The 17,403-nt window shown below is 39.2% G+C and overlaps 1 protein-coding gene across 1 annotated transcript; it reads left to right on the top strand.

Moving 5' to 3' along the window:
- Nucleotides 1-653: 653 nt before the first annotated feature.
- Nucleotides 654-16,002, top strand: phldb2a (pleckstrin homology-like domain, family B, member 2a). The gene is made up of 17 exons (XM_055148914.1): nt 654-869; nt 3,081-3,202; nt 4,363-5,309; nt 5,422-5,748; nt 7,907-8,041; nt 8,458-8,595; nt 9,776-9,922; nt 10,123-10,233; nt 10,336-10,419; nt 10,495-10,629; nt 11,078-11,177; nt 11,554-11,749; nt 12,337-12,427; nt 12,514-12,660; nt 13,296-13,515; nt 13,662-13,747; nt 13,821-16,002. The coding sequence occupies exons 2-17, from the start codon at nt 3,145-3,147 to the stop codon at nt 13,959-13,961; spliced, it is 3,063 nt and encodes a 1,020-aa protein (XP_055004889.1). The 5' UTR covers nt 654-869; nt 3,081-3,144; the 3' UTR covers nt 13,962-16,002.
- Nucleotides 16,003-17,403: the final 1,401 nt, after the last annotated feature.

Below are 17,403 nucleotides of genomic sequence, written 5' to 3'. Positions count from 1 at the left end.
AACATGAATTGAATTGATATTGAGATGCTAAATAAATAAATAAAACAATGGGGTGAACCATCCTGCTTTTGACATCAAGATCATGCAGTGTCTGCATACACTGGTGTACGTGAGTGACTCCTTGGCATAAAGTGCTTTGAGTGCCTTGAAGGTGGAATAGCGTTATATAGAATTTTGACTATTTACCAAAATACTTAGTGAAGCAAGGAATTTCAGGAACAAGTGTGAATAACCCTTGATTGAGCAATATAATAATAGTGTTTTTACAGTTTACAGTTTATGTTTAAGAGCTTTAAGCGCAATACATGCCTCGTGCGCATATGTAATATGATAAGAATGTGAGATGGTAGGCTATCTTATTGATTAGTCCTTGGGGTCAAAGAGCACAATCAATCATTTGAAAATACTGATTGTTATGTAGTGAATGTAAGGCAATGTACTGACCATAAGATGTGAAAAAAACTGTACTGTAATTATGTAATTGTGTAACTTTTAGTCATGTTTTGTTATAAAATGTATTCACTATTGTTATTGATCACATCTCACAGTTCGCCAGTAGGAGGCGCACTGGTGCACTGGCGCTGATGCCGGGCTGTAAACACTCCCCTCCTGGAACACATTTTGTGGGAGGAGGTGGGAGGGCAGAGGGTCTCCTGTCTCTCTTTGTCATGAGAAGACTTTGGACTTCTCTGCGGTTCCTTATGGAAAAAAATACATTATCATGAGTTAAATCGTGCAAATGTAGCGCAAAAAGTCAAGAATATGGCCAGGAGAAGAGAAGAAAGTTTCGCGGTCAATGGGGTCTGATTGGCTGATCGATACTCAGAAGATGCTGTGGGATATGTAAAGATTTCTGGAAATACTGTCAGGTAAGTCATCACAGATTTTTCAGCCAACAAACTGTTATTGTTATTGTAATGTTATTCTTCCACCCAACTGGTTTGCGCAACTTTACACATTTTTGTGTTAAAAAACTTGAGCTGTTGCAAAATAAGTGGGTCAAAAGTCACATGAATTGAGCATCATTCACAGGAGGAGAACATAATGGTGGTAATAGACAAATAACAACTGAATATGAATGAAATCTAAACCTAATTGTTCATGCTAGTTTAATCAAATGGAGCCAGTTTGCCATAGCAGTCCTGCAGTCACTCCAGTCCAGTGCCTATATAGTGTGACCCCAAGTTTTACTAAATTAAGTCTTAATCATTTCAGTATTTCTGCATTTTCTTGATTGCACCCATACCAGATCTACTCTTAGACCCAGCGTTTGACTGTCATTGCTCCAGCATACACTTCACACATAGTAACAGACAGCACCCTATATGAGATGCTTGCAGTTTATCACCGTGGGTCTTTCCTTTATGTTATTGGTGAGTCTGCCCTGCTGGTCTGTAGTCCGGGTGATGCAGTAAAAACTCTTGCTCCTCACATGTGGCAGGGGCTCGCTCTTCCCTCTTTTTCCAGGAGGTCTGCAGAATGAACTCACGCTGATTGATTGTGTGACTGTGTAAAAGGATACCCCACTTCCTGTATAGGCTCTTGCTCCAGACGGCTCACCAGAAAACCTTGGATTGGGCATCTCTCCCTCTGTCTGTCTCCCTCTTGTCTGTGGTCTGGATAGACAAGAAACTGCATCATTTTTATGTAATCGAGTTGTTTTACCACGGATATTCTTTTCTCCACTTTGTTGAAATGTCCAAAATAGGTCAGATAATATTATTCTTTCACTTGACCTTTCCCCCTGGGGTCATCACCACAGCCTTGTGATATGCAGTAATTTATATTTTGGATGTTATTTAGATAGAGATTATATGAAGGGTTTGCACCCTGGTCTGTCAGTTACTACTTATATGATTACTAATTACATCAAATTATTATATGATTATAATGCATTTTGTTGCAGTTTTAGAGAAAATTGAGGCTGTTTAAAGGGTCCCTCTTACACTATTCTGATGTTATAATGTTGTTTCTTCATCAAAAAAACATACCCTAAGTTGTGTTTTGGTTGCATTCACACATGTTTAACACACAAACTCTGCATATTCTCTCTCAAAGAGACAACACTCCTTGTGATGTCATGATAATGCCCTTTTTTTAAACTCCATTCACTTTCACTAGAATCATTTGGTTGATTTCAGTCTCCACTGAACTAAAGGTAAAAGGTAGCTGTTAACTTGAAAGCTACCACTGTTTGACATCACAGGGTGGAACAGAGCATTTTGACCTTTGTCGATGTAAACATACTAATAATAAATGTTGAGTTCATAGCTCAACATAGATAATTGATTTTGCACTGAGGCTTTTCTCCATAATTGCTTATCTATGACCAAATATCATCCCTGTTCTAATTTCCCATGCAGTTGTATATTTATGACCTACTATCAGTGGATGCCTAATATTATCTGCTCTAGTGTGAATCTTAATCAGAATATTTGCTAGAACAAAACCTTTTTGTTTCTCTTGTAAATTAACTTTTCACCCCAGCAGCAGTGACTATAGGACTCTCCAGCTCCTTCAGTATTCCCAGACTGGAACTGGCCTGACTTTCGCTGCTCTTTCAATGAGTTTTGGGGTCTCTGAGGGAACGCTTTGGACGAGCGCTCAAGTGTCTGGGGCTAAAAGATCAATTAAGCTGCAAGGCAAATGCTGCAGTCCAGACCTCAAGTGTTTATTTGTGACACTGAGCCAAGTTTCTAAAAAGACGACCTCTGTGTCTGCTTTACTAATTTGTATTTGTTTGGGACTTTCTTTGAAAAAAAAAAATAATAATAATTGGTTTAATGTGTGAAGTAGTATGGAACAGGACAGGCTTCTACATGAACACCACAAATCTGATCATTATCTGATTTCTGGAGATGATTGAAATGTCACAGTTACATCTGTCGTAAGTAATCTGATTTCTGATTTTCACACCTGTTTATTAGAAGTACAATGTGCATTTGTAAGTAACCTACACACATCAGGCAACGTTTCTCACCATCTTCCAACATATCAGAACTTAAGGTGTTCACAGCTAACAGTTTATTTATTTTGGATAGATTTCATTTTCTCTCCCTTATATCTGTTTTTCCCCTCAGACAGTAAGGGTCTCGTCCAGCTGAAATCTGCAGTACGAGGCTGTATCAGAGGAACGAGGTCAACATGAACAGCAGCATGCTTCCTCAGAGGAGTTCAATGAACACACTTGGCTACGGCACAGGTACCGCAAGACTAGCATCATTTCAGCATCATCTATATAATATAAAGATAATATAAGTTCTTGTATCTTGAGTTTTTTTTTTATAATTATGGTGAAGTATAACATAACAAGTATTTTTTCTGTGACTTTTTCCTTACACTTAATAACATGACAGAAAGCACTGATCAAAAGTTAATAGCGATAGTATATAGTGCCCTTTATTCAAATTACACTCAACATTTTTAAATGGCTTAATGTTGATTTTGTTCACATTTTACTATTGATGATGTCCTTTAAAAGTGCATTTTGTAACTTTCTGGTGGAGGGTCCGCCACCTGTTTGTCTCCATAGAAATGGTATTGCTTTGTGTAGGATGAATAACACTCATCTGTTTCCATGAAGACAAGCCCACAATGCCTCCAGGCCAAATTACAGGTCAGATCTGCGGAGAGGTGCATTCACTCACTGTAGGAATGCATGTTTTTTGTAGTATTTCTGAGCAGTAAAACACCTGTAATTGAATAAATGCAACATAGATTAGATTAATGTCATACTTTGAAACCTTTCTGGCAAAGCAATGATATCTTCATGTAAACAGGTTTGTGACTCCCTACCAGAAGAGTTACACAGTGCACCTTTAACACCTTCCCATGATGTCCTGACTTGTATTCACATTGAGTCAGGTCTGTTTTCATATTGCAGTATGGTCATAGGTCCATAAGTGGTATCCACTGTGGCTGAATGTGCCCTCAGTGTTACTTAACTGTAAATTTTTGTGTCCTTGTCCACCAGCCTCCATCAGCCTTTTCCATTTTTAGAAGACGCACTCCGGCCACTGTTTGTGTTAGGTTTTAAAGAGTATGACAGAATATTCTTCCCTGGTATTCCCCTCTTACCCTGCATGTGTCCCGCTGAATCACCATTACAGTAAACCACACCATTATCTGCTCTGGTAAAGAAGCAAGGGTCTGAGATATTTACCCAGCATCTGTCTTTTTTTTAACAAGTTAGTACTCTAGTTACTGCTGTGAAATTACATGGAAATAACTAATGCAGATAACAAAATGCTGTTAGATATAAAGAACCACTGTTACTCATAACTGGGATCCACCCAAGTTATTGCTGGAACACTCCAAAACCTGTCACAATCTAGAGCTTACGTTATCATACTTTTCTTGTAGACTGTGTGAAGTTGGAGCCCAGTGGTCCATCTGTGGGTGGGGCCATGAGGAGCGGTCGCTCTAAGGCGGAACTGCAGGAGCTGATGGAGACGCTACAGCGGAGGAAAAGTGCTCTGGAGGCTAGTCTGAGGGCAGCCGAGTGCAGCAGGAAGTACCTGAGTGTGCCCTCTGCCTCGGGAGCCCAGCCCCCTCGGCCCCTGTCGGCCCTCAGCATGGACCGGCCCCCCTCCACATCTAGGATGCTCGCCTATGTGTCCAGTGGAAGCAGTGTACCTCCCTCTCCTCGCCAGGGGGAGCGCCAGATCACTTCCAATGGTGTTCACCGCCACTCACACTCTCGCCATCAGTCCCAGGACAGCCTGCTCTTGTCCAGTGATGGGAGCTCTCTGCTCTCCCCTTCCTATGACCCTGTGCCACGTTCTCCTCGGATCAAGAGTGGTGCAGCCAGTGTCCCCTCCAGTCCCCGTATGGGCCGCAGACTCTACTCCCAGGTTAAAGCAGGGGAGTCCCGCCAGAGGAAGTACTCCACCGGATCACTGACCAGTTTAGGTACTCACAGTCGCTCTCTGCCTCGCCTCCACAACCCTGCTGACCCCCCCACTTTGTCACTGCCCTTACGTAGCCCTGCAGTGTCGCACAAGGCAGGGGGCTCTGCTCGGAGAAGTCTATCCTCCTTAGAGCAGCCGCCTGATGTGACTGTCCCAGCCAGCATGCCCAACACCCCACGGAGGGCAAGCATGGCGTCTCTCAGCTCTCTGGGTGCAGACCTGGATGGGACAGGGTTAGACCTGGGCTTTGGAGAAAGGAGGATGTCCTTTGGGAAGGGGGGACTCAGCCCTGGACAAAGAGTTGGCAGCATCAGCTCTCTGAATGGGAAAGAGGAGCTGAGAGACTACCATCAGCACCAAAGAGACGAGCGACTTAGGGAGCAGAAAGTTCAAAGACTGGTGAGTTTCTTTGTCATGTTTAAAAAAAAATCAAGAGTTAAAGATTGTATTATATTTTTGAATATCAAAACTGACAACAGCACATAGAACCTAAAGCTCTGGGGTGTTGCAGGAGTGTCAACGCCTGGAGACCATTTTAAACCTGTGCACAGAGCTGGAGAGGGACACTTCCAGTTCAGCCGTGTCCAGCCTTCAGAAGATCAACAAAGAGCTGGAGAAACTGCAGGTCTCGGACGACGACTCTGTGTTTTCAGACTCGCCCAGCAGCAGTGCTCCTGACACTTGCTTCACTCCCAAGACCCGAGACTACCCCCTGTGTGAGGACCCTGCGGTGGGCCAGAGGGGTCAACAGAGCGCATACAGCGGGGTCCGGTCACACTCACCTGCAGTCAGCCTTAACAGCAGTGCCCCCTCACCCTCCACACACCACAGGACCAAAGTAAGGGCACAGCACACACACACCAGAAAATTCAACAATAATGATTAAGAAGTCTGTTCTTAATTTGTAATCACTAAGATCACTAAGATTTTTGGTGCTTTTTTTTTTAAATTATCACAATTTCTTGTTGTCTTAGTAAACCGAAGATTATTATTGCTGTCATACTTTGTTGTTTATATTAGTTTGTGTCTTGTACTTCCCAAGTTATGTACCTCAAGTTTTTCTTTCACTAAAGTCTTTATAGCAGGTTCTATTAGTAGTAAATAATATGCTTTTTCAGGGAATGGTCATTGGTTCTATTACTAGGAACAACTGGTTTCTTGTTGTGGCATTAGTTGCACATATTGATGACAAATTGATGGGGGCTGTAGACAGTAATATTAGACATGAGAAAACGCTTGACTAAAATCAAGGGGCTTGATAATGTGTAATGTTTGTCTTTAACTTCAACACTGAGCTGAATCTTAGCAGACCCCTTACCAGAAAACAGCACATTGTATTTATTATGACTTTTCAACAGCCTTTTCAACTGAGCTAAAGGAAAATGTCTCAAAGCTGCTCAGAAGTTGTAGCATACAGTGGAAAATATAATGATCATAATAATAGTGGATGCTGTGGTGGTGGTCTTCCACAAGGGGCTTCCTGTTTATGTGGTTTTGAAAAATGTGTAATCCGGAAAAACACTGATTATTCTGAAAAATTACAGGAAGATACTATCCCGGCCTTATCAGAAGTAAAAAGCTGACACAAAGTTCAAATCCAGACATTGACTCAATCCTGTGCTTCAGTATTTCCGAGGGTGTTAAATATGCAAAAATATCATGCAATCCTCAAACCTCTTCACATGTTTAATTGTGGTGACTCCATGCAAAAACAAAAAGGATATCCTAACAGTTAAACATCTATGTCCACTGTGAAATAATATAATAAGAATATTAGACACCTGGATTTGATCATAGACTAAGGTAACACACTTTCTTAGCCCTAGTGTCACTGTGCTTGTATGCTGTGCAGTGTATAGCACTGTTCCTCTGAGTCTGGGGCAGAACCGAATGGCGCGTCTGGTTTTAATGATGAAGTCCTAGTTTCGCTTCGCTGCTCAGCCTTTCAGACCCTTTAAGGAGGGGGAACAGGAAATGACTTTATCCCACAGAGAACTGGCCTGTGCATGTGTGTGTGAGCGTGTGCGTTGAAGGACCTGCGCCTTTTCCAGATGTGTAAACTTTATACCTTAAACCAACAGATGAACAATCTTAACAAAATAGAACTTGTAGTTTGCACATCATCACCAAATCAACATGTTTCCTGATCTATCTACACGTCCTTTAGAGAAGCTAAGGCGATTTTCTGTTATGTGTCAATAGTGACAGATGTTTACATATTCCTGATACCTCCTCTTCATCTCCCAAATACCACCACAGCCCAGGACTCCAGTCCTCTTACTCCTCTCACAATAGTACTCCAATGGTTTTAATGTTTGCCACTTTGTTGTCGTAGTTACTTCAAATGATTAAGTTTTTTGTGATTACTCTCGGCCTTTTCCTTCTGGGCGTGCAACAGCATATCATGTGCTCACTGGCATTTAGTGATTTGTACACTGATTTGTACTGTAGGAATGAGGAATAAAAACAAGTATTTTCCAAACTTGTGAGCATGAGATATACCTCATGAAAGTGCTTTTAAAGATTATAATTTGCACCATCTTAATTAAATATAAACAGTTAAACAGCATAAACTATTACAAAAGGACCTTTTTGGGGAGATCTTCACTACCAATATTAGTTGTAAGCCAGGTGCCCTTTTTGACTGAAGCCTGATCCTAGTACATTGATCTCCTACGGCTAGATTTAAATTAAATAAGTGTCTTATTGTGGGAATGAATGGTTGCTATTGATGTAGTATTTGCCATGATGGGATGTGTGGGAATTTTTTTTGACTGACTGGCAATGGAAGGCACAAAATTTCCATTGCAATAAGCTGAAAAGAATCTCTTGTTGTCAGTGCTCCAAATTTGGCAGAGATAAAAATGTTCAGCTGTTGTCAACTAATACCCTAAAATCTATGGGTCTCGGCACATGTGTCTGTATGCAGTAACCGTAGAGGAGAGTAGTTTTAGAGTTAAACGAAGCTTTTATTTGAATTCCTGATTTCACTGCAGGTCTTGGAGAGTGTGCAGCTGAAACAGGAAGTAACACAGATTGAAGAAGAGCGCATCCAGGTTCTAAACAACATCGAGGAGCTGGAGCAGAAGATCAAAGACCTGGACAACCAAATGGAGGAGTCCATCAGAGAGGTATGAGGCAGAGGCTAGGGGTTGTACTGTGGCACAAGTAAGGCATAAGAAAACATGATGTGCATAATTACCGTATCTAAACCAGGTGTAAACGGGGACCATTACAGGTCTAAACTAAGACTAAACCAGGTCTAGAATATAATTACACCTTTCCTGCAGTAGTTCTAAACAAGAACTTACCCAAAGGAGAACAAAAATGTACAAACACTATAAATATAGAAGAATCCAATCTATGTGATGCCTAATAATGCTTAATAGTATTGTAGAATATAAAAATCCTTTGAAATCCAAATACCTTTTGGGGTGCTCTGCCTCAACCACATGTGTGAAACAGCGAGACACTTTAATGCTTTGTTTGAAAAGGGCAGTATGGTCTTTCTTCATAAGTGGAGTGATGTTGTATTGATGTGCTGCAGATGGAGGTGGAGCGTGCATTGTTGGACGGGGAGCATGAGTCTGAGGTGTCGCAATTAGAAAGAGAGAAAGAGCTCCTGGATCAACTCAAAGAAAAGATTCACAGCATTGAAAAACCAAATGGTCCCGAGAAGACAGAGGTAAAAATGAGACAGTTACATAAGAAAAAATGTGCATCTGGATTATGAATACAGCAAGAGGGTTCTGCAAAAGAAATTCAGAAATAAATGTCCTCTGCATGAAAAGGTCTTTGAGAGGTGCAGTTTGTAACTTTTTTGGTAAAGGGTTATTGCTTTGCCTCAACTGTTTCGCAATATGGCATTAATCTCGCCTATCTCCATGTAGACAAGCAGTTGGCACCACTATGCCATGAAGACAGACAGTGGTGATTGTCTCTTTCAGAAAAGTTACATACTGAGCCTTTAGATTGACGAAACAAAATACTGCCAGGACAAGTAATACTACTACTATTTTATTACCTGGTATCATTACACCTTGTGCCACTAGAATACATTCAAAGGTTTCAGAATACATTTCATTTAATTTAAAAAAAGGAATAGTCACACTCTATATCAAGACCAAGTGGCATTTAAATGAATGTCTGTAATTTGAGGGGATTAAATAAAGCACAAGAACTACTTAGATTTAAGAAGTTTTATACATAATTTACCACAATTATATGTATGTATGTAGATTTTGACCTTGTTCTGCATAATCCTATTTTCAGTTGTTTTACTTTCTCAATTTAGACCAAGAGTCCTAAAGAAGGGCCCCAAATAGTTGCCATGTGTTAAAAAAGTCACTGCATCTGACTCTAATGTGTAGGGCAGTAGATTTCTGGTATATTTAGTGAGTAATAATATATATATAATTATGAGAAGCATTAAAGGCCCAGTACCGAATTTTATATAGAGAGATTTTTAATAAATATTTTGTACAGTATAAACAGGTCTTGAGATGTCAAGATAGGTCAGCTGTGTGCTCTCTACATCAAATTATCCAATCAGGAAATATGCAATAGTATGCTAGTTGTTTACTGTGACAGCAAAAGTCCTCTCTGGTCTGTGAAAGTTGAAAAGTGCTTATAAACTCATCGTGGTGAATAATTAGGATGCTAGGAGGGCATAAGGTAAATGAGGTATTCCTCCTGAACGGGTTATGTTTTACGTGTTTTAAGAGGTAAAAAATCAGGTACAGAGCCTGCAGGGAGACAGAGGATATTACATGGCTCACTGCCTGAAACAGAAATGAATCTTCTATGTATTTTATTTAGGAATTTTATCTGAGTTATGTGAATTTGAATATGTATTTCTTCTTCAGGAGGTTGAAGAACAGGCCAAAAGTTTGGAGGAGTTGGATTTTCAGAAATTAGAGCAAGAAATTAACCAAGACGAGGAAAAAGAGAATCAAAGCCAAGAGCTGCTGCGAGAGATTGCAGAGTACCAGCGCATTTCTGTCACACGCAAGGTAAGGTAACATTCATATTATCATTTTTGTACTGGAAAATAAAACTTGTAATTAACCCTAAAGTCATGGTAATCATGGTGTTTTTGAGTGGTATGTGGATAGAGCTATGCATTTTTCCAGAGCTTAGCAGGTTGTGTCTTCCTTCAGTGCCTCTGAATGTAAAGGCCACACAGAGCACCATTCACTGTTGTTCTTTGCAGGAAAGGATTATGACACTGAAGAAACAGTCCACACAGATTACCTTGCAAGCACAGCAAGAACGAGACAACTTCCAAAAAGAGAAAAACAATTTGCTTGTCATGCTTCAAAAAGTAAGCTGGAACTCCAGAGTGCTTATAATAATGTGAATATTAAAAATATGAAATGAAAATATATGTTGTTAATATATGTGTTTATTATGCGGGTTTTTGCAGGAAAAAGACAAATTAGCATCTCTGGAAGAAAAGTATGCTGAGTTATCTGAAGGACACGCCTTTGCTAACAACCCTATTAAAGAGGTAGAACTAAAATCAAATATAGTCATAGGGCAAAGATGGTGAGTGTTTGTTTTTAATATTTTGGGATTGTCCCAGCATTTGCACTCTCTGAAGGAAAGGAGAAGGAGCAAGGAAAACTCATCCCACCAAAGTGACAGTCTACCTCACAAGAGGAGCCAGCAGATTCTCACATCCTACAGCAGGTCTATGGGACATACACTGCCCCCAAAGGTCAGTACTGTTACTACACTTTTATATTCTCTGTTTTATGTGTAATTTTGTGAAGGTGCAGAGATGGTTGAACATACACTTAAAGGAATATTACCAAAAGTTAATAAAAGTAATTACTTAAAGTTAGTATTATTAAAAGTCTGAAATGTGTCCTTATGGGAATAACTATATTTAGTTCAATTGTATTAATTTGGGAAAAATTACTATTAAAAATAATAATAATAATGATACAGGATTGCAAATGCACCGATGCAATATGTCAAATTTTCATTCTATATTGGAGATCTGGTTAAGTGCAGGTGTTGCAACTACCCTAGACTCTATCTCATTCTGTCTTTCATAAAATCTTTCACTGAGACACTTCCTAGGGGTAAAAGAAAGCATTTTTTTATTTATTAAAAACAAAACAAAAAAAAAAACTCCCTAACCCTCCTCTGCCCCTGTTCAGGCCCACCCCCCTCTGTCTCAGAGCTCCAGCTGTGGCAGTGTGCTTCCTCCAGGATTCACCCTCTTATCCCGAGACCTCAACACCCGCCGCCTGCAGAAGAGTGAGTCACAAACTGACCCCTTTAATGTTATAAAAATATGATTCATATTCATATAAATACATGGTGGAGTGCATTGTGTCAAGTCTAAAACTCCAGAGATGGGGCAACTGCTCTCTTTTTCATGTGAAGCATTTCAGTTGTGTTCAACAAATTTGACTGATGATTGTTTTATTGTGTGTAATTTCAAGACAGGCGAATACAACTAATTGCATGCCAATGTTTGTATATTTGAAGATCATTCAAAATCAATGACTAGTAATGATTGATCTGTTGATCTTGAATATTTTGGTTAAAGAACTTCAGACAGAATAGAGCTTGCATTTTAGGTTCAATGCTGTGCCTGATTTATTTGTACAATATTTTGTTTTTCTTCCAGACAATAATAACCACATCCAGATGAGCGACGAGAGACAGAGGCGGAGCGATTTCTGCAGCCGGATGGTATCCGAGCCCAGTGTGTTTTTGGACTTTTCTTTCGCCGACAACAGCCAAACCTCGGACACAGTCAGCGTGGACAGCTCGGACAGCCTGGAGACCAGCTTCTCAGCATGCTCCCCGGACAATATCTCCAGGTCAGAAACACTATGGGAGTTATCATGAAGGTCTTTGACATGTCTGTATGTCTCAAAAGATCTGAGGCACAGGAAATGTGTATAAGAAAGATTGAAGTTCAAGAAGAATGTTTCTGATTTTCTGTATAACCCACTTATTTAGTCCAGCTGTTCTTTTCAAACATGCATTTGACCAATACAATTACTTTAAAAATGGTGTTTCATCAGAAAGTTCAAAATCCTACAATGAAGGCATCTGGAATAAAAATGAAAATTAATTTAGTGATTAACTGACTTAAGATCTATATGCTAAAAACATAAGCAAGTTTACTTTTCTCTTACAAATGATCAAAAAAAGGTTTCTGAGCTTCACTAAAGTATAATTTCTTGTAAGTATGTAATATATCTGTACATAAAATTAGCATCTATTGTAATTGGATTTTGCCTTCATCAAAACTTGAAGTGTACAAGTATTTCTTACTTGGACATTTAGAGGCCATTTTGATGCTGAATTACATTCAAGATATATGTGATGTATTAAATGTATTACACTTCCTTTGTTCTGACAGTTACATTCTTCCATTGTTTGACAATCTTGTTCCTATTAGTGCGAGCACATCCAACATGGCCAAAATAGAGGAGATGGAGCGTTTACTTAGAGAGGCCCAGGTGGAGAAGCAAAGGCTGCTGGAGCATCGAGTAACTATCATTCTGTAATTGGTGACCATATGCCAACTGTATACATGTGAGTGTTTGATGTTAAGCCCTGTTTACTTTATGTGTAGGAGCGCGAGATGGAGATTCGCAAACAGGCCCTGGAGGAGGAGAGGAGGAGGAGAGAAGAACTGGAGAAACGGTTACAAGAAGAAACAAGCAGACGACAGAAACTAGTGGAGAGAGAGGTCAAACTACGCGAGAAGCAGAGGTCGCAGGTATTGTAACTTTACATGTGATACTTAGGTTTAGATGATGGATTTAGTAGATCCTGTAATACTGTAAGGGACTTGGACTTTCCAAATCCAAATCTTGGAATCAAAATCTAGATATATTTTTAACTAATGTCGAAATCTGCGTCACTACAAAAAGTGACGCAGATTTCTAAATGTTTAAATGCAAAAATCCTCTGCACGGATTTGACAAAGACTTAATCTAGAATGAACAACATATACCCCAGGATTAATCCAGTTTGCCTAAAGACCAGAAATAAAGCAGGTTAATGGCAGCAAAGAACTAATATGAGACACAGTTTCTTAAGGGATAATACCAGGTCTGAACTAGAGCGCACCCACATCAGACATACCCAAAACAAGGACAGATTAAGAACAGAACCAGAAGGTAAGTATCTTAAGTAGCAGGGAAAGTGGATTTGTAAGAACAGCACAACCTTTGACAAAATCAGAATATGATTCTTAATATAAGAATGTAATACTATAAAATATGATAAATATCAGTGTTAAAATGAAAGATATAACAATGCAACATAACTTAATAATGAAATAAAGACCATAAAACAAACCTGAAGAATCCATGCTCTAAACTGTATTTCAATGTGTCTGTGCCTCTACAGTCCCGCCTCCTGTCACGCTACCTCCCGGTCAGGAAAGATGACTTTGATCTACATGGACACATCGAAGCAGCTGGACACAATCCAGATGCGTGCTTTCATTTGGCCATCACTGATAAAACCTGCCGGGGTTTCCTGGTCAAAATGGGCGGAAAGATCAAAACTTGGAAGAAGCGCTGGTTTGTCTTTGACCAAAACCGCAGGACACTCACTTACTATGCAGGTGAGTGCTTTTATCCTGCCTTATTGCTTAAACTATACAAATAAAATTATCACAACATTTACATGTCTATAAAGCAGTGGTTAGGACCATGGCAGAGTTTTATCAGTCCTACACAAACCACCCTGTGTTTGTGTTCTCTACCGCAGACAAACATGAGACTAAGATGAAAGGAGTCATCTACTTCCAGGCCATAGAGGAGGTGTACTATGACCACTTAAAAAACGCACACAAAGTAAGCACACTTGTGTAACTATTTATCTGTCATTTTATAAGTCCACATCTATAAGTCTCTTGTCTCTCTCCAGAGCCCAAACCCTTCTCTGACCTTCAGCGTGAAGACACATGATCGAGTATACTACATGGTGGCTCCATCTCCAGAGGCCATGCGTATCTGGATGGATGTAATAGTCACAGGTGCTGAGGGACACATGCACTTCATGGTCTAACACATGAACATTGTCTGGCAAAGAACACCACTCTCTTTACAAGCCTCATTTGTTGGAGCACAGTAGAAAGAGCTTGTACAGTCATGTTTACTGTGACTACAGCTCACTGAATGCCACTACAAAAACTCATAGGGAGCGTTATACACCACTTAAGCTAAGTAAGTTACTCAGCCAATATTAAGTATGGCTGTGTATATTAAAGGGCATTCATCGCAGTATCCAACTGCCTTACAGCTCACAATTCTTTATGTTACAGTATTTCATATTTTATTCTATTCTTTGCATTTATATTATAAGCTTCATTTGAATGTTAGACCACGTTGTTGCAAAAATGCACATATTCTATTTTACCTCATATTACTTCCACCCAAATCAGGACTTTTTCACACAGAGTTTACAGTTACCATGAACAGTGTTAAAATTCACCTTATTTTGATTGAACCTTCATTATCTTCAGTATCTTTCTGATACTATGTTTAACATTTATTTTACATGTATTTATAATTATCTGGCACTTTGTAAGTTGTATTTTAGACTTATATATAAAAACATAACTTTTGACAAATGTGCAGCCCGTGCCTTTTATTATTAGTACGTGTAGACAATGGAGTAGTCGACACTGCAATGTCTTAACACCCATTATTGCACTACCGCTGTTCACCGGCAGAGGGCCTCAGTGCTGCGTCTGCACTAAAATGACGTAATGCTTGGCTGACCGTTCAACTGTAAATGATGCGTCACGTTTTAAAAGGATCAAAAATGAGCATAGAATCGATTATGGGAATTAGCAGACATTGTACTTCCTTTAGAAAAAAAAAATCCTAGTTTTTGTTAGCATTTATCCTTTAACAGAATAATCGTCTAACAGCAGATTTGTATGTTTTTGATGTGTATAACTGTATTAGTCACTTTTAACCCAGAGTGAGCAGCTGTTGACCCAGAGCGGCTGCTGACACAATTTGTGGATGAGTTGTTTTCTGTGCTGAATTTTTATTTTAGGAGATGACTTATCCTTAGACTGCCCTCAGTATGACACAGCTTGAGACAAAAGAAATGTTTTTTTTATACATTTTAATATTTTTATGTCTTTATGTTTTTATGTTATGTTTTTACCAAAACAATAGCCATTCTAATAATAAGATGCAATGTTTTTTAATTGATTATGAGAATAAATATTTTCATTATTTGTGATGATATGATTGCAAAAACATTCTTATGATTAAGTCTATTTTGCATTTTGAACTCAAGGACTTAAAATGTGCTGATGTGGAAATCCAATAATAGCTTAATCATTCCCTCTTTATTGCTCTACATAAATCTATATTGACTGCTAATTTCTACATGACCTATACGCATCTATACAGTGAGTAAGACCCTTCCAAAGCCCCGCCCTATTTACCATTTCTAGCCTCCTATTGGTTGACCTAGTGAGGTTGGCTTGGATACTCAGAATGAGGCGTGCTAAATTAGGCTCTAAAAGACTCTCCAGAGGCAACACATACACAAACACATACACTTTATAGAGTTTAAACAGAGTGTCAGGATAGCCCCACTGCATTATGGGTACTGTAATTTGTTTAGCAATGGCTGGGTTTAAGATCACAGTAGATATTCATAAGAGGGGATATCATCAAACAGCTTATGCAAAGTGGCCATAAAGAGCATTGTGCTGTCTTATTAGCAGAAGTGTGACAACCACATTGCTCTTAATCATGTGAATGCATCATGACAAAGCGTTGCATTCAAGTATCTGTTTGAACAGTATCCCGTGTTATGGGAGAGATTTGTAATGCTAACTTGACTGAATATATTTTAACTATTAGCAATTTGTTCAGTACTATTTTTTTTATAATACTTGCTAATATTGGTTGGCTGATATATCAGGATGATGTTTAGACTTTTTAGTTTATTGGCTATGGGCTTGATATCTCCAGCACAGGTCCATATTTTTGTTTTGGTCACACTAGTACCTAAAAATACAGGCAAAGCTTTATTTTAACACTTTAATGACACTTTAGTATTATTAATATGAACAAAACATAACTACACAGCTCTCTTAAATGTTTGATGTAAAAAAGGACTTTTCAAAACCTTTTCATAATTTTCTTTTGTATATTTGTATGGCTGAATTGTATTGTGTTTACAGTCTGTTTTCCAAAGATAAAAGGTTATTTGTGATGATCCTTTCAGTAATTGCCCTTTATCTGTTACCCTCTTGAGTGAGACCTGATACACATTTACAGTAGGTGCCCATAAAAAAACGCTCTGATCCTCAATTGCAGGTGTTTGCTGAATACAAGCTTTATTTGAGTTGTGTCCAGGCCTCAAGGGTTTTCTGTTCTTTTCTCAGGGATACGGTTTCAATCTCTATGGTCTGTAACAGCACCTGACGCCTTCATAACCGCATGTTTTTTCCTCTGCCAAATGATTGTGTTCTTCTCAGCTTGCCGCCTCTGGCCCAATGATACACAGAGGTCCTTTTGTGTCACCTCCGCTGTGTTTTTTATTTGTTAAAAAAAAAAAAAAACTCTTTGTACTTCTTATTCTTGACATCAGGCTCTTCTTTGCATCCATCCTCATGACCCCTTTCAGCTTCTATATGTGAGGTTTTCCTCTCACCACTAGAGATTAGTTTCGGTCTGAACTTTGAAACTTTGAATAGAAGTCTCTGTTAAAGCAACTGGCCCTTGTTTCTATGTGTGGTGGTTAAACTTTTCACATCAAGTATCATCTCAACAGGAAATATTATGTAAATTCGATCTTAAACCAGCTCATGTGTACACCACACATCAGACAAGTTCAAACCAGGGCTACCACAGGCTAAATCTGAACAAAACCAGGACTAACCCAGAACTCAATCCGGGACTCAACAATAACAAATTTATAGAAGGACTGTAGTAGGACTCATCCAGAATTAAAAAATATTATATTGGGCCCTAACAGAATCAGAATAACTTGGACTAAACCAGGACTAGTCTCTTAAAAGGATCTAAACTAGCATGCAAACCAGGACTAAGTTTGGACTAAACCAGGACTAAGATGGAACAAATCTAATTTAAGTAGGACCAAACCAGGACTCAACCAAGAATAAATAGGGTCTTTATCCGGACTAAACCAGGACTAATCACTAAAATAAATCTTAACCAGCATGTGTGTACCAAAATTTGAAAAACACAGAATTAAGCTTTAAACTCAATTAGTAGCATTATTCTGCAGCCCAATTGTCTAAATGTTGCACTAAGAATAGCAGTGACACACATTCCCATAGTTGTCTCAAATGAGGTATGCATGTTAAGTGGTTCCCTCACATCTGATTGGACAGCCGCTACTAACATTCAGGCTCTGTCTATTCAGGTCAGTGAGCTTGGCCTGTGAATGAAGTTAGTATGATACTGCTCTGTGGGCCATTTGACAGAAGGATGCGCAGCTACTGTAGAGAATC

The sequence above is a fragment of the Boleophthalmus pectinirostris genome, unplaced genomic scaffold (genome assembly GCF_026225935.1).
Source record: "Boleophthalmus pectinirostris isolate CB_2022bp ecotype Guang Dong unplaced genomic scaffold, ASM2622593v1 HiC_scaffold_12, whole genome shotgun sequence".
In the NCBI taxonomy this organism is placed as follows: domain Eukaryota; kingdom Metazoa; phylum Chordata; class Actinopteri; order Gobiiformes; family Gobiidae; genus Boleophthalmus; species Boleophthalmus pectinirostris.
The sequence above is the reverse complement of the archived record's forward strand: the minus strand, read 5'-3'. Positions and strand labels throughout refer to the sequence as shown.